The sequence below is a fragment of the Neoarius graeffei genome, chromosome 11 (genome assembly GCF_027579695.1).
Source record: "Neoarius graeffei isolate fNeoGra1 chromosome 11, fNeoGra1.pri, whole genome shotgun sequence".
NCBI lineage: Eukaryota > Metazoa > Chordata > Actinopteri > Siluriformes > Ariidae > Neoarius > Neoarius graeffei.
The window spans coordinates 10,582,306-10,600,670 of NC_083579.1; the positions used below are offsets into that span (position 1 = coordinate 10,582,306).

The window sequence follows — 18,365 nt, forward strand, 5'->3', positions numbered from 1 at the left end:
GAAACGTGAGCCGTGTCGGGCTGAAGTGAGCTGAAGCGAGCTGAAGTGAGCTGAAAAAGGGTAGTGGAAAAGGGCCATAAATAAACTGAAACTGAAGACGCGTTGAATACCCAAAAGGCTACCAAAACTTCATTATATATTCTTCCTGCATATTTGCAAGAGAAAAACATATCAACGGACATTGAAAAACTGGAAAAGAGACATGTCAGAGATGTTAAACGTCCTTGCTAGCGAGTGACTGTGACAGTTTGTAAACAAACATGGCCGTGAGGTTGGCTTCATTAAAAGCGAAAGATTTTGAGAGAATTTTGGCTGCCAGGTCGCTCCGTTGTGTGTAGTCGATGTTGATTTTAAAAGTAACTAAGTAAATTACACAGGGAAAATAATAATAATAATAATCAGCTTGACTGCGCTAGCATTAGCCTTCGCTAACACTACATTGGTTGGAAGGTAACTGAACTGCTGCAGTAACAGCACCGTGTCACGGTTAAGCTGCTGTTGGCCTTTGAGAATGCTGATATGAAGAGTGTGTGTCTGTATAATAATGGCTGGCTTTTTTTTTCGTGGTATATCAGATATATTCCATTCAGCTACTCACCTTCGACTCGTTCAATGTCATGCTAGCTGAATGGAATATATCTGATAGACCACTCAAAGCCAGCCAATATTATTTAAATATATAATGTATGGTATAATATATTAGTGTAATTTATAATGTATAGGCTAATATTATAGTATAATACATATACTATATATTATATAATTAAAAAAAAAGTCAAACAGATTAGAAAAACTGTTCTGAGCAAAACTCCTCCAATGAAAAATAGCCTGAATGTTTGGACCAGACATATTTGAATTTGGCAGTTTTGCATCCTGTCATTTATCCAAACGTACAAAAAGCAGCCCAAATATGACAAAAATAAAATAAATAGAAATAAGATTCAGTACAGACAAAAGCTCTGACTTTTCAGGCTGGCCCCTGGCCATGTTATTTATTGTATCTTTATTTTAATAACACTATTAGAATGAATATATAATATTTTTTCATGCTGCATGTAAAAAGAATCAGTCACTGAAGTCACGATAAAAAAAAATTGCAGTTTTTTTTTTTTTACTGTATTTTTAAAAGGTTTTTTTTCTGTCTGAATGTTTATCCAACTAACACTGGCATTTTATTCTATTTCCATTTTAAATGTTAGTGTATGTGTATTGTTTATTTCTTATTTTTTAAGAAACATACTAATAAAAAGAAGTTGGTCAAAAAATGTCCCCAGAGGGGCTCCGGAAGCAACACTAAACTTCATTACAACACTTTCATAGTGTTTAAAACTAATTAAAAGGTTCGTCTCCTTAAAATTCCCTCCATTTATGACTTTATGGAGTATAAGCAAAGATGGCTTTCTTCACCCTGTAGACCAATTGGCCCATCAGTTGCCAGCCTCTTACAAGGCTGTCTGGACCTCCCAAAGTCAATGACCAGCTCCTTGGTCTTCGAGGTGTTGAGCTGCAGATGGTTCCTGTTGCACCAAACGGCAAAGTCCCTCACCAGGCTCCTATACTCCTCCTCTCTGTCGTCCCTGATACACCCCACGATGGCTGTGTCATCGGCAAACTTCTGAATGTGACACAGCTCTGAGTTGTAGCAGAAGTCCGCGGTGTACAGGGTGAAGAGAAGAGGGGCCAGGTTACGATAAAATTGGGTCAAGATCAGGCTGAATTCATGTAACCTGATCCCGGAATTGTGTGAATGAATGTATACATGGTGCCCTACACCTTCCAGGGTGTATTCCCAACTTGTGCCAAGTGTTCCTGGGATCGGCTCCGGATCCAATGCAACACGAACCGGGATCAAGTTCATACTTAAGATTGAATGAATGTTAAAAAAAAAGCACGCATTCACAATTCACAGAATGAATTATTGTAAACAGTTTGAAACCTTTTAGAAGATATTATTTCATGTAAGTATCCATTTTTGAATGATGGTTTCTAGAGTTGATAATGTCCTTTAACATTCGTTTTTGTGTTTTCTGAAAGTTTTCACTAAATCTTCTTAACTATCCACAACAGTGTGTTTTTTTGTGTGTGTCTGCTGAAATGTTTTATATTTTGAAGACTTATTTCTTTATACTCCCAACTCACCAAAGGACAATGGGGGTACAAACTTTTGCACCATATTTACACAGTACCAAGTGTTAATGGAAATACTTAGTGAGTGGATGAATCTCATCTCATCTCATTATCTCTAGCTGCTTTATCCTGTTCTACAGGGTCGCAGGCAAGCTGGAGCCTATCCCAGCTGACTACGGGCGAAAGGCGGGGTACACCCTGGACAAGTCGCCAGGTCATCACAGGGCTGACACATAGACACAGACAACCATTCACACTCACATTCACACCTACGCTCAATTTAGAGTCACCAGTTAACCTAACCTGCATGTCTTTGGACTGTGGGGGAAACCGGAGCACCCGGAGGAAACCCACGCGGACACGGGGAGAACATGCAAACTCCACACAGAAAGGCCCTCGCCGGCCACGGGGCTCGAACCCGGACCTTCTTGCTGTGAGGCGACAGCGCTAACCACTACACCACCGTGCCACCCGAATGGATGAATAAAATTTTTTTATTATTATTAAAAAAGCGGCGGCTACAATTATCGACAACTTTTCAGATTTACCAATTAAAAAACATTTTTTTACAAAGGTGAGTTTCAGTTCCAGCAGTTATTATTGGTTAATCAATCAACCGGAAGACTCCCCCTTGCCCTTTGATCTTGTCGTCTGATGACACAGCTCATTACTTGAAATTAAATGTTTTGTTTTGTTTTTTTTAAGCACGATCAGCAATTTGAGGAAAATCCGTATGTTATCACAGGTAAGCATGGTGGAAAGATCATAGACATGTTTTTACTGATCAAATTCACTGATATTTCATGATCTCTTCATCAAAACCTATTTTGTTTCTTACGCTTTCATTCGACAGCCACCATTTTGGATCTAAACGCGCGTTTGAGAAGTCACGTGTGTGAGGTGTCGATAATAGCGATCACTTTCACTGGTGTCCACCATTATCAACACCCTGTGGAATTAAGTGACATTTACAACTGTTATGGACAGATCTTTGTGTAACATTGTTGAAGTAGATGAAGTACTTAAATTTTTTTTTTTTTTTAAAGTGCTGTGATTTATAATATTTTTTTCTGATTCAGAACAGAATGGAATGTTTATAGAATATTTGGAATCCTATTGCGATAAATAGAATTAGACCAGAATAAATTCCTAGCATATAAAAAAAAAATTACATGCTTGAAATATTCAGATTTTTGTATTTCATTCAGGAAATATTATTTTGCAGTTTGTTGTAAATATCTACCACGTATTACAATATCAGAAGACATTTTATATTTTGGTTGGAGGAATGACATGCGACCTTTGACCTGGACTTTCATGTGGATACAATTTCAATTGTCTGACATTTACTGGTAAATGACAACGAATGATTAACAAAATGTGATCTAGGAAAATACTTGGTAGAAAGTGGAATAAAAAGATTTTCTCACACCGGTTAAACATTATCAAGCATTAGAATTACTTCTTCATTTACGTCAACACCGACATCGATATCCATCCATCATCTGTAGCTGCTTATCCTGTTCTACAGGGTCGCAGGCAAGCTGGAGCCTATCCCAGCTGACTACAGGCGAAAGGCGGGGTACACCCTGGACAAGTCGCTGGGTCATCACAGGGCTGACACATAGACACAGACAACCATTCACACTCACATTCACACCTACGCTCAATTTAGAGTCACCAGTTAACCTAACCTGCATGTCTTTGGACTGTGGGGGAAACCGGAGCACCCGGAGGAAACCCACGTGGACACGGAGAGAACATGCAAACTCCGCACAGAAAGGCCCTCGCTGGCCATGGGGCTCAAACCCGGATCTTCTTCTTGTGAGGCGACAGTGCTAACCACTACACCACCGTGCCGCTTCCCGACATCGATATCTCATCTCATCTCATTATCTCTAGCCGCTTTATCCTGTACAGGGTCGCAGGCAAGCTGGAGCCTATCCCAGCTAACTACGGGCGAAAGGCGGGGTACACCCTGGACAAGTTGCCAGGTCATCACAGGGCTGACACATAGACACACACAACCATTCACACTCACATTCACACCTACGCTCAATTTAGAGTCACCAGTTAACCTAACCTGCATGTCTTTGGACTGTGGGGGAAACCGGAGCACCCGGAGGAAACCCACGCGGACACGGGGAGAACATGCAAACTCCGCACAGAAAGGCCCTCGAACCTGGACCAACTTAGCACCACATACCGATGATTTAAAAAAAAAAATCATCTGGATGTCGATAATTGTGGAACGGTGTCACGTGATCAGATACGCTAAGTAATCAGGAATCAACTGTTTTTTTCTTCAGTGGAAGTTTGAGTAATTATTCATACACAATTTACATACTGAAAGTCTTTTCTACTTTTGCAACGGCTAAAAGATCGATAATTGTAGCCGCCGCGCTGTTATTGGTGCTACAGACAGGAAGTGAAGCTTATCTTGGATTGACCGCCATTTTGAAACCTTCCCGGAAGTGTATCCAAGCGGCGCACCTGTAACCATGACAACGGCAATAGTGCCGGAAAGAAGAGCGCTCTGTCCAAGATGCTGACAGCGGAGTTCACAGTTTGAAAACATGCACGCGCTGTAATGCGTTTCCGGTTTGGTGGAGCTGTGAAGACGGTGTTGCTAGCTGGTTAGCTAAAAGCCCTGATGTTGAAGAGGCAGTGGAGTGGAGCGGAGCTGAGATTAAAATGGGAGCCGGCGCCTCAATATCACTGTGTGTGAGTCTCTAACTAAACCCACAGCTTTTTTTTTTAATTTCAGTTCAGTTGTATTTGTATAAGACTTATTTTTTTAAATAATATACACTGTTACTGTACAATTTCAAAGCAGGTATACATGATGTCAGTCTCTAAAGAACATGTCAGAGGAGACTGGACTTCTGGGAATGATTCTCTGAGAGAGACAGCATGAGGAAGAGACTCAAAATGGAGAGTAACTCTGAACCTTTACAATATCCAGGTGTAGAAGAGGACAGAGGGCGGCACGGTGGTGTAGTGGTTAGCGCTGTCGCCTCACAGCAAGAAGGTCCTGGGTTCGAGCCCCGTGGCCGGCGAGGGCCTTTCTGTGTGGAGTGTGCATGTTCTCCCCGTGTCCGCGTGGGTTTCCTCCGGGTGCTCCGGTTTCCCCCACAGTCCAAAGACATGCAGGTTAGGTTAACTGGTGACTCTAAATTGACCGTAGATGTGAGTGTGAATGGTTGTCTGTGTCTATGTGTCAGCCCTGTGATGACCTGGCGACTTGTCCAGGGTGTACCCCGCCTTTCGCCCGTAGTCAGCTGGGATAGGCTCCAGCTTGCCTGCGACCCTGTAGAAGGATAAAGCGGCTAGAGATAATGAGATGAGATGAGAAGAGGACAGACAGACAGACAGTACTCAGACTGAGGACGAGTCCTGAGAGGTCTTTATGATTACAGCAGCAGATGGACAGCTTTAAAGTCAGAGGGACAAAAATGTCTCACAGGGGCTAAAACTTAAAAGTGAATGACGCATGAAATGGAATGACAGGTAGTAAATTTGAACAATAAATGGTCCCTTGTCATTCAGATTCTTACAAATGGAATAACGATCGAAATCTTTAGTTTTAGACCTCCCTAGGATAAGATTAGTGGGTGCTTGGTGGGATATCAGCTTTTACAAATGGAATGAGGCGGCACGGTGGTGTAGTGGTTAGCGCTGTCGCCTCACAGCAAGAAGGTCCTGGGTTCGAGTCCCGTAGCCGGCGAGGGCCTTTCTGTGCGGAGTTTGCATGTTCTCCCTGTGTCCGCGTGGGTTTCCTCCGGGTGCTCCGGTTTCCCCCACAGTCCAAAGACATGCAGGTTAGGTTAACTGGTGACTCTAAATTGACCGTAGGTGCGAATGTGAGTGTGAATGGTTATCTGTGTCTATGTGTCAGCCCTGTGATGACCTGGCGACTTGTCCAGGGTGTACCCCGCCTTTCGCCCGTAGTCAGCTGGGATAGGCTCCAGCTTGCCTGCGACCCTGTAGAAGGATAAAGCGGCTAGAGATAATGAGATGAGATGAGACAAATGGAATGACAGGGTTTCTATATGTATTGACTTACTTTGAGCTAATGTTGTCAGTGATATCACCTTTTACAAATGGAATGATAAGGTTTCTAGGTGGAATGACATACTTTGAGGCAATGTTATCAGTGATATCAAATTAACAAATGGAATGACATTGTTTCTAGGGTTAGGGTTAGGTTATAGGTGATATCACTGATAACATTGCTTAAACATTCAAAGTATGTCATTCCACCTAAAAACAGTGTCATTCCATTTGTAAAAGGGGATATCACTGATAACATTAGCTTAAAGTATGTCATTCCACCTGGAAATGCTGTCATTCCATTTGTAAAAGGTGATATCACTGATAACATAACCTAAAAGTATGTCATTCCACTTAGAAACAATGTCATTCCATTTCATGAGCTGAAAGCATGTCATTCCACCTACATTTCAATCGTTATTCCATTTATAAGAATCTGAATGACAAGGGACCATTTATTGTTCAAATCACTAGCTGTCATTCCATTTCATGCGTCATTCACTTTAGGGAGTCCCTAAAACTTAGGGGTCATCCATAATTTTCATCATTAGAGTAGAGTGGGGGAAAAAGACCCCCTTAAAGTGCCATTCCACCATTGGATGTATTCTTTGGCATAAAATACAATATATTTTGACAACATATATAAACGGTATCACTAGATAGAGAAATCTTTTAGCTTCAAAATGATATATCAAACATAATTTTTTGACAAGGACAAGTATATTAATTTTGCGACCAAAGTCACCTACCCTTTTAATTTCCGCGCGTGATGTCATCGGCAGGTTCCCCTTCTTGTGTACCACGTGATGTGTGACGTGGCACATATTATCAGCAATGGCGGATAGAACGCGATAAAAATAATACCAATAAATCTAGCTAATACCAATAAATCTAGCTAACTGAAAGATTAACTCAAAATTTTTCGCAATTTTTTTGGCCCCCATATACGAGGAGAAATGACTCTCTCACTTTGGGGGTTTCCTGGTCTAAAAATAGACCGACACGTGGTACACAAGAAGGGGAACCTGCCGATGACATCACGTTTCACTACCGCGCAGAAATTAAAAGGGTAGGTGACTTTGGTCGCAAAATTAATATACTTGTCGTTGTCAAAAAATGATGTTTGATATATCATTTTGAAGCTAAAAGATTTCTCTGTCTAGTCATGTTGTCATAAAATATATTGTATTTTATGCCAAAGAATACATCCAATGGTGGAATGGCACTTTAATACTTAATTTTTTTAACAAAAACAAGCATTGTGCCAAGGGGGCCTTTTACCCCCCCAGTGGGGTAAAAGGCCCCCTGAGGTGGGGCAATAAGTGTTTACTTAAGCCTATAATGTGAAACAAACAAGAAAATATCCCTGAATTAATGAATAGATGCATTATTTTATTATATTTCGCATTTTAATTTCAATATAATTTTGTGTGGATTGAACATGAATTAACAAAGAACAAGTGCATCAATAAATAATGCTAATTGAATCAATGAATTCATTACATTAACATATTATAAATACAGTAATTATGATAAAAGGAAACGATGCCCCCTGGGGGCCATTTACCCCGCCATTAAGGGGGCGTTTTACCCCACAGACTACACTTTTACAAAAAAGGGTCTTACTTTCAAAATGTGATTCAACTTTTTATACCTAATGTATTTTTTTTTAACGTACTGACTTGTCTACTCATACCACATACACAGCTGTGATATCTGACGAAATAGCAGCTATCTAAATAAAGTTTTACTGATATCTGAAAATTATATCGCTTACCATGAAATTTGATTTCTCTCCACTGCGTTGCTGATATGCGATCCACAGTGGATATTTGTATATCCCCGTTGTCAAGCCAGTCCATAGCAACAATAGAAATGTAACTTTGCGCCATCTGGTGGTTATTTTGGGTAAAACAGGCCGGGGGCGTATTACCCCACTCTACTCGATCATGAGTCTACAAAGAGTAGACTTTTGAGCAACCCCCCCTCCCTCCCCCCAAAAGTGTACATTATCGGACAAAAAAATGATGGATCTACGTGGAATAGGAATTCAAAATAAAACCATGTCTTGTATTACTTTTTATTAAAATCGGATGACAGGACAATACAAAGATTCACAAGAGAAGAAAAGAAGACACAAGACGGGTCCAGAAGTTTTCATAGAAAGCAGGCGATTTATTTTACAGTCCCCCCAGGATTCCGCGGGCCTTTTTTGTGATGTTGCGGGGGGTTTTCCAAAAAATTGCGATGGAAGTTGCGGTATTTTTTAGGTTTTTGTTGCGATTACATTGCGGGAGGAAGTGAAAGTTGCGAGGAATTGTTGCGATTTTCTCTTTTTGTGATTAAAATTGAGTGATATATGTTAAATATTAAGTTATTACTGAAAAACTATTGATTAAAAAAACAAAGACACCTGAGAAATGGTCCTATATACAACTTTACCAATATAAAAGATTACCAGGACTACAAAAATGCAGAAAAATAGGCTTTACTTATCCAAATGCACCTGTTGGTTCAAAAGTTAAAGTGCAGAGAACCTCACAGCACAACATGAAGTTACCTTAAAATATAATATAAATGCCTCAGCTTTCATGTAAGAAAAAAAACTATTAATACTAGTACTGTGTGCAGGCAGTCTCTCCTGAAGACTAAATTAAACAATAATTATAAACTAATAAAATAAATGGCTCAGGCTTCATAGAAGAAAAAACAATTTGAACAGAATCTCACAGTATGATGCTGAAGCTGCCTAAACAATGGAAAATAAAATACCATTTTGGCAAAAATGTTGGCATCCATTAATTTCTTGTATTACGTAAAAAAAAAAATGTAAAGTGCACACAGTCCTTCACTGTAAACATAACACAGGTGGAAGGTAGTTTGTCAATGTCACCTCAAGACGACGCCAATGATTGGTCAAATTTGCGGGAAAGTTGCGGTGATTGGATATAATTGCAACACCGCCCTGAGTTCGCGGGGATTGGTTGAATTTGCAAATCGCAACATCCTGGAGGGTCTGTTTATGAAAATTAGGGACTGTCTTTTTAAGGGGAGCTGTTGCCTTTTGGCTTTGAAACGTTCGTTTTTTATTCTTTCCAAGCAGCCTGTCCTGCCCTAACTGCCTCCTGCCGCTTCTCAGATGTATGCAGGAAACAATAAATGCTCGTACTCGTTTGAAGGAGTCTTGTGAATAGCGGTATTTCTGCTCTTCACAAATTTATAAATGCGGTCAAAATCTGGGTCAGCCATTGTTGTTGTATTGAAGAAAGAAAGCATGTCGAGCTAGCTGGCAACACCGATGTGGCGCGAAATTTTTAACATGGCGGCCGCCGATTCGCACATTGACGGCAGGGGCGTATCACCCGCGGGGGATGCGTACGTTTCATCCCCCCCACTTTTGTTGAAACACAATTTCATCCCCCGCACTTTTGTCAGATTAAAATGACATCATTATGAAAATTATACAGCTACTATAAAATGTGTAACAAGGAAGTAAACTACTGCCATAACGTTAGACAAAAAACAGCCACGCAACGGACTCAAAACAGTTTTTCTCACCCGACCAATCAGCAGTTGCGTGAATATAATAGCCAGTTTGCGTAGCGTGCCGAAAGCACTCAATAATACAGTATCTGTCTGCAGAGCTGCAGAGCCAACACCAGTTTTACCGCTCCTGATTCACCGTTCCAGGTTTGACGTCGCATGCGGTGCTTACTGTGCCTGGCTCTGCGGCTCTGCAGACAGACCCTTCTCAAAGCGCTTGCGATGCCGTCGTTCAAACAGTTGTCCCAGGTGCCATGCCCTAAAAGATTGTGTTAATTTCCATAGGACTATTAATGCTGTCCTCTTTTGTCGTATAACTCATCACTTTTTAGAAGAGTTTTTCAATTGAGATTTAAAGGCATTTCAAATCGAATGAATGTTCAATAATTGTTGTACAGTAATGTTATTTGGCCATTAAGTGTTTGTTGTATGTGTAGTCTATTGCATCATTTTCAAATTTTATGCATTAAACCTGATGTAATGCATGATGCAAACAAGTTTTGTACACGAGTTTGAATAATTAAAGACATTAAAAGCAGGAACTGCCCCGTCTTATTTGAATGCTATACTAAAGAGGTCCTTCCAGGATGCTGCGCTTCTCCAACATGAACTGATTAGCCATGCCTCCTGCTCACACAAAGCGATCCCAGTCCAAACTGTTATGCATGATGGTGTATGATTTCTTGGGCTATGTGAAGTTTTTGGTTTTGTTTATATCACTGTGTACCAGTGTAGGCAGCAGTACTGACATCTCTGTTATAGAACAGTATCCTGTTACCTAGAATTATCACTCAATACTTTTTGCCTTCACTTACTGAATAATTACATAGCCCTGGCAGTAACAACACCAAAACCCAACATAGATCTCTGCATGAAATGTAGAACTTGGCTGGAGTCAACTGGATTTATAGGCTTTCTGCTGTCCTCCCTTTCATTTGCATCCATGGACCATGGGTATGAAAAAGTTCCATATCGGTCATTGACAGTACATCGCAGTGTACACGCCGGGCGTGTATATAGCCATAAACCGATTTCTAATGATATGGCTTCCCCATTCCAGAACACCCCCACTTTTGGAAAGCTTGATACGCCCCTGATTGACGGATCATCATTTTTTCATTTTTAAAAAGTGTACACCTGGTCATTAACCCCCTCCCCCCCGCGTACGGTTTGTACGCTCGTGATAATGATGTAAATTATGGATGACCCTGTAGCGAGAATAGCGTGTGGGTGGAGCACAGAGGACGGCAGGACAGAGATCAAGGTTCACAGAAGGCTTTATTGCCGAACTTTTCAGTCTCACAATATAAACCAACAGTCAGAGACACGCACGCACACACACTGTCGTCTCTGCTGGGGAAGAAGCTCCCTTCCGCTCTCCCTTTCCCTCCTTAAGTAGGGTGCGGTTTACTGGGGAAAACACACACAAAATACAGGTTAATTACCCTCAGGTGTCGCGATTCTGCCACTTACCTTCCCCGACTCCGCCCTCCTGTCACAGACCGGCGCTTGACCACGCCCCCGCTGCCACATACCCCCACCGCCCGACTCAGGCCGGGCGCCCATCCGGCCCGCAGCCGACTCCCCCCCCCCCCCCCCCCCCCCCCCCCTTGGCGGGAGAGGAAGTCCGCCACGACCATCTGCGCCCCCGGCCTGTGGACCACCTTGAAGTTGAAGGGTTGGAGTGCCAGATACCAACGGGTGATCCGCGCGTTGGCATCCTTCATGCGGTGGAGCCACTGGAGGGGCGCATGGTCCGAACAGAGGGTGAAAGAGCGCCCCAGCAGGTAGTAACAGAGGGCGAGGACCGCCCACTTGATCGCCAGGCACTCTTTCTCAATGGTGCTGTAGCGCTCCTCACGCACTGACAGCTTTCGGCTGATGTATAGGACAGGGCGATCCTCTCCCTCCACCCGCTGGGACAAAACGGCTCCCAGCCCTCTGTCCGACGCATCCGTCTGTAACAAAAAAGGGAGAGAGAAGTCAGGGGAGTGCAAAAGTGGCCCCCCACACAGTGCAGCCTTTACCTCAGAGAAAGCCCGCTGGCACTGTTCCTCCACTGGACCGGATCTGGCGCCCCCTTTTTAGTGAGGTCAGTCAGCGGGCTGGTGACGTCCGAATAATTAGGTATAAACCTACGATAATAGCCAGCCAGCCCCAGGAACTGTCTCACCCCCTTTTTGGTCTTGGGCCTCGGGCAGGCCACAATCGCTGCTGTCTTATTAATTTGGGGACGCACCTGCCCGTTACCCAAGTGGAAGCCCAGATACCGTACTTCCACCCGCCCAATCGCACACTTCTTCGGGTTGGCAGTGAGACCCGCCCGCCTCAGCGACCTAAGGACGGCCCTCAGGTGTTGCAGGTGCCGCTGCCAGTCATTACTATAAATAATGATGTCGTCTAGGTAAGCGGCTGCGTAGGTGGCGTGGGGCCGGAGGACCCGGTCCATCAGCCGCTGAAACGTAGCGGGCGCCCCAAACAGCCCAAACGGAAGTGTGACGAACTGGTGTAAGCCGAACGGTGTGGAAAAGGCCATTTTTTCCCAGGATAATGGAGTCAAGGGGATCTGCCAATATCCCTTCGTCAAATCCAGTGTCGAGTAAAAGCGAGCCGTGCCTAGTCGATCGAGCAGCTCATCAATACGAGGCATTGGGTACGCGTCGAATTTAGACACCGCGTTGACTTTTCTATAGTCCACACAGAACCGGACCGAGCCGTCGGCCTTGGGAACCAAGACCACCGGGCTGCTCCAGTCACTGTGGGACTCCTTGACGATGCCCATTTCGAGCATGGCCTGAAGTTCTTCCCGAACCACCTTTTTTTTGTGTTCGGGTAATCTATAAGGACGGCTGCGCACTACCACCCCCGGGGGTGTCTCTATGTGGTGTCGCTAGTAAGTCGCTAGTACCGCCACTTTTTGAAAGAATGTCCCTGATTTTAATGTAGGTCTGACGGAGTTTCTTCACTTTTAGCCGATATTGTTCTGGGGAGCGCGTGAACCCCTTCTCCTTCATTTTCTCACTGAATACAGCAAACACGTCGGCATTTTTGTGTGTTCTCTCCGAAAGCTCAGATATGTGGACATCTGCCCATATATCCACAAGGGTACGCGTTTCTTCCTCGGCCCACGTTTGCCCCCTACTCATTTTTTGTACTCTGTAGTCTAGCCTACCACTGGTCTGAATGACTGAACGACTGTTGTAAGGTTCCCTTGACAACCGAAACAGTGTTTGCACTTTGCGGTGGAGTGTCAAGACTCTGTTTCCCATAATGCTCGACAAACAACGGAAGCTCCCGAGGTACAAAAAAGCAAAACTGTCGCATTAGGTCCGGTCTGCTTTCACACCTCCAAAAGGTCCGCACCAGGGTTCCTTTGGTCCGGACCGAGTCCGACCTTGCAGCTCGGTCTCGGTCCGCTTGTTTGGTCCGGACCAGAGTTCGGTGGTTTGTATTCAGACCAACCCAAAAGGTCCGGACCAAGGGAAATTTGGTTCGTTTGGTCCGGACCAAACAACGTAGGTGTGAATACGCCATTAGACACCCACCTCTGTTCAGTGATGGTCGTTCCAGGTTGACAAAAATGAACGATCCTCTCTGGCTAAGATGTCTGCCAGTTTTCTGGAAGTCCTCTCATACTCCCGCACCAGTCGAAGGGATCTCATCCCAAAGTGCGTAGAAACATATCTGTGAAGATACTCAGTCATCCAGGTACATAGTAATCTGTGGTTGGTAGAAGAGAGCAACTGGACTTGCTTGAAAAATCTTGAAGATGTTTTGCCTCTCATCTGAAAGACTGGTGCGGGAGTATGAGAGGACTTCCAGAAAACTGGCAGACATCTTAGCCAGAGAGGTTCGTTCATTTTTGTCAACCTGGAACGACCATCACTGAACAGAGGTGGGGGTCTAAGACATCTTTTATCAGCCACCTACAATGCAGCCATCAGCATTCTGATTCGGATTCTATGATGATCCATGAGAGGATAAATACTTGATACTCCCTGTTAGTCAGACAGAACTGAGGATGCCTTTCAGATGAGAGGCGAAACGTCTTCAAGATTTTTCAAGCAAGTCCAGTTGCTCTCTTCTACCAACCACAGTTTCCTGAGTTGACAACAGCATCAAACAAGTCAAGACAATCTGTGATACAGATTAAAGACAGATGAAAGACAACAAAAAATGTTTCAGAAACACAGCCGCCCACCCTAAAGAAGATGCCATTTTATTGCATATATTTACATGATGAGTGAATTTGCTCCAGTAGCGCTTTATTGCCCGAGAGCCTGCTGTGAAACTGCAAGCAAGTATCGTCGAAATTGACCCGGGTAATGAGCAAGGCTTCGAGAGTAGGCGCGGTCATGCGATTCCTCTCGCAAGTCCAGGTGTTGCTCATGAGTGAAACTATTTGCTCAACTGGAGCATTGGTGCCAGGTAGGCACATGGCAAAGCTGGCTGACATTGCTGTAAGGAATCTCCCTACTCTTGAAGTGCGCGAACATCTCCGCCCAGCGCTCATCCGTTCGGCATTGTCACGTAGTAGTTGACAACCGCTAGCGAAAAAACCCCGTTATAACGCGGCCTCTATATTGTAACATTGTACAAATAGATACATTGTAAGGTTGACTGCGCACACGCGCACATTGATGCTGAGTTGCTAGAAGCTTTATTGACATCTCGTTGGCTATATATGATCGCTGTAACCGGGACAGTTTGTTAGTGTTGGGTGTAAACCAGGACATTTCAGCGTCCCGACGGACCTTTGTCGGGACTGGGGACACGCAACTCAGTCTGGTCACGCTACTCAGACTGAGGAAAAGTCCTGAGAGGTCTTTATGATTACAGCAGCAGATGGACAGCTTTACAGTCAGAGGGACAAAAAATGTCTCACAGGGGCTAAAACTTAATCATTTTTGTCGTCTTTTTATATCAGCAAAAAAAGATATTGAAGATATAAAGTTAATCTCTGAGTGTTTTGAAAAATACATAATTCTGCAGTAATATTTTAACGGTTTAATAATTGCATGCTCAGGGGTCTGATACAGGGCCGCGTTAACCCTTGCCGAGGCCCTGGGCAGACACCCCCCCGAGGCCCCACCCCCGCCTGTTGTCAACTGCGCTCAGCAAATTCACCCCCTCAGACGTGCCTGTCTAACTAGACACAGAAGGGTGATTCTATAATTTGGGGTACATTTCGCCGTAAGAAAAAAATTAAAAAACATTGTTTTTCAGTGAATCAAGCAGTCTTACAAGTTAGCATAATCCTTCAGGGTAACATATCCAGTTGTTGCAAAGCTTAATCATTAACCGTTTTTCCTTCCAAGCTTGTCAACTAAGTTACGGACAAACTGATATGATTTCAATCATTTGGCGGAAAGTAAAATTAGATTTGAAGACATATTTAGTCTTTTCTGCCAGATATACAATATTTAAAAAATATATATATATTTTATTCATTAAAATTTCCCCCAGTATGTAAGTAATTCGACTACAACTGTTATTAGGACCATGATTTTTTCATTTACAAAAATGCCATACCAGTCATTTTCACAATTTAAAGAAAAGGCTGCCAAAGTTCACAACTGGTCACATCTATACCAATCATCAAGTTATGTTATAGACCTCATTTTCATTCTTTTAACTTGACAAATGTAAGTGTAACTTAGTTGACGATGGAGGTAATGCGGTTGACACAAGTAACTTAGTTGACAGGACACATTAAACAACCAGTACCGTGTTATTTTAAGGTAGTATGAAATTTAATGAAAGATCATTTAAGTAAATTCATAGGCAAGGTGATGGATAAAACAGTGACAAGGAAATAAGCAACAGTAACCCTGTAACTCAGTTACAGTAAAATATCTCTTCGAGCCCTGTATTTGCGCTGTTTCTCAGCTGCTGACACCTATTTAAAATAGATTTTAAAATACTAAATTAACTTGTATAGTGAAAAAGTAAGATGCACTCTATTAACTACAGTATTCATTGAGATAGGCAGACTGATAATGACAATGATGTAGTGAAAATTACTGATGTCAGAGAGCACTGGAGTTGCCTGTCAACTAAGGCCAAGTTTACATTAGACCGTATCTGTCTCGTTTTCTTCGCGGATGCACTGTCCGTTTACATTAAAACGCCGGGAAACGGGAATCCGCCAGGGTCCACGTATTCAATCTACAGTGGTGCTTGAAAGTTTGTGAACCTTTTAGAATTTTCTCTATTTCTGCATAAATATGACCTAAAACATCATCAGATTTTCACACAAGTCCTAAAAGTAGATAAAGAGAACCCAGTTAAACAAATGAGACAAAAATATTATACTTGGTTATTTATTTATTGAGGAAAATGATCCAATATTGCATATCTGTGAGTGGCAAAAGTATGTGAACCTTTGCTTTCAGTATCTGGTGTGACTCCCTTGTGCAGCAATAACTGCAACTAAACGTTTCCGGTAACTGTTGATCAGTCCTGCACACCGGCTTGGAGGAATTTCAGCCCATTCCTCCGTACAGAACAGCTTCAACTCTGGGTTGTTGGTGGGTTTCCTCACATGAACTGCTCGCTTCAGGTCCTTCCACAACATTTCGATTGGATTGGGGTCAGGACTTTGACTTGGCCATTCCAAAGCATTAACTTTATTCTTTTTTTAACCATTCTTTGGTAGAACGACTTGTGTGCTTAGGGTCGTTGTCTTGCTGCATGACCCACCTTCTCTTGAGATTCAGTTCATGGACAGATGTCCTGACATTTTCCTTTAGAATTCGCTGGTATAATTCAGAATTCATTGTTCCATCAATGATGGCAAGCCGTCCTGGCCCAGATGCAGCAAAACAGGCCCAAACCATGATACTACCACCACCATGTTTCACCAATGGGATAAGGTTCTTATGCTGGAATGCAGTGTTTTCCTTTCTCCAAACATAGCGCTTCTCATTTAAACCAAAAAGTTCTATTTTGGTCTCATCCGTCCACAAAACATTTTTCCAATAGCCTTCTGGCTTGTCCACGTGATCTTCAGCAAACTGCAGATGAGCAGCAATGTTCTTTTTGGGGAGCAGTGGCTTTCTCCTTGCAACCCTGCCATGCATACCATTGCTGTTCAGTGTTCTCCTGATGGTGGACTCGTGAACATTAACATTAGTCAATGTGAGAGAGGCCTTCAGTTGCTTAGAAGTTACCCTGGGGTCCTTGTGACCTCACCGACTATGACACACCTTGTTCTTGAAGTGATCTTTGTTGGTTGACCACTCCTGGGGAGGGTAACAATGGTCTTGAATTTCCTCCATTTGTACACAATCTGTCTGACTGTGGATTGGTGGAGTCCAAACTCTTTAGAGGTGGTTTTGTAACCTTTTCCAGCCTGATGAGCATCAACAACGCTTTTTCTGAGGTCCTCAGAAATCTCCTTTGTTCGTGCCATGATACACTTCCACAAACATGTGTTGTGAAGATCAGACTTTGATAGATCCTTGTTCTTTAAATAAAACAGGGTGCCCACTCACACCTGATTGTCATCCCACTGAGTGAAAACACTTGACTCTAATTTCACCTTCAAATTAACTGCTAATCCTAGAGGTTCACATACTTTTGCCACTCACAGATATGTAATATTGGATCATTTTCCTCAATTAATAAAATACCAAGTATAATATTTTTGTCTTGTTTGTTTAACTGGGTTCTCTTTATCTACTTTTAGGACTTGTGTGAAAATCTGATGATGTTTTAGGTCATATTTATGCAGAAATAGAGAAAATTCTAAAGGGTTCACAAACTTTCAAGCACCACTGTAGATCGTGTCTGGTCCGGTGCTGTGTAAACATTGAGAATACGCGGATACGCTGTGCTGAGCTCTAGCTGGCGTCGTCATTGGACAACGTCACTGTGACATCCACCTTCCTGATTCGCTGGCGTTGGTCATGTGACGCGACTGCTGAAAAACGGCGCGGACTTCCGCCTTGTATCACCTTTCATTAAAGAGTATAAAAGTATGAAAATACTGCAAATACTGATGCAAATACTGCCCATTGTGTAGTTATGATTGTCTTTAGGCTTGCCATCCTTCCACTTGCAAGTAGTAAGTGATATGCGCTGGGATCACACACACAGCGGCTCAGTCCCGAATCGTGGCTCGTGCACTTCACTCGCGCGCTCTGTGAGCTGCGCAGGGCCGGAGTGCGCACCCTCCAGAGGGCACTCGCTGTTCAGGGCGGAGTGATTTGGAGCGCAGGATGCCTGCGGAGCCGAGCGTATCCGTGTATTGGCGTTGCTATGTGCACGCGAATTGTGTATTGGTGTTGCTGTGTGCACGCTAATCGTTTTAAAAACGTTAATCTGATGATCCGCTGATACGGTCTAATGTAAACCCCACCTAAGTTACCCAGTCTGGGTAACTTAGTTGACAATTTCCATGTTTTGTCTCATAACTTCCTTAGCTAATGTAGCATTGCTAAGCACATGGCATTTTCTTAAAGAGGTTAACAGCTTTTTTTAATCAGGTAAGTTAATTAAAATATTGAAACATCAAAACCCATGATTATATGAGTAACTTAGTTGACGCTTAATTAATATACTCCCAGACCATATGTAATTTTAGATCAAATATTGAAGAAAATTAGAGGAGACTCACCATGATGCATTCAAAATGCCCG

General features: G+C 42.9%; 1 protein-coding gene across 10 annotated transcripts in view; it reads left to right on the forward strand.

Moving 5' to 3' along the window:
- The first annotated feature begins 4,630 nt into the window (after positions 1-4,630).
- LOC132894101 (protein FAM13A-like) overlaps positions 4,631-18,365 on the forward strand; it is an 88,665-nt gene continuing 74,930 nt past the window's right edge. For 8 of the 10 annotated variants that reach the window (XM_060933395.1, XM_060933396.1, XM_060933402.1 and 5 more), the window contains exon 1: positions 4,631-4,851. In XM_060933395.1, the coding sequence (XP_060789378.1) occupies positions 4,822-4,851 (30 nt within the window). In that variant the 5' untranslated portion in view covers positions 4,631-4,821. The remainder of the gene's footprint in view (positions 4,852-18,365) is intronic. The other 2 variants (XM_060933399.1, XM_060933400.1) reach the window with 1 other exon arrangement.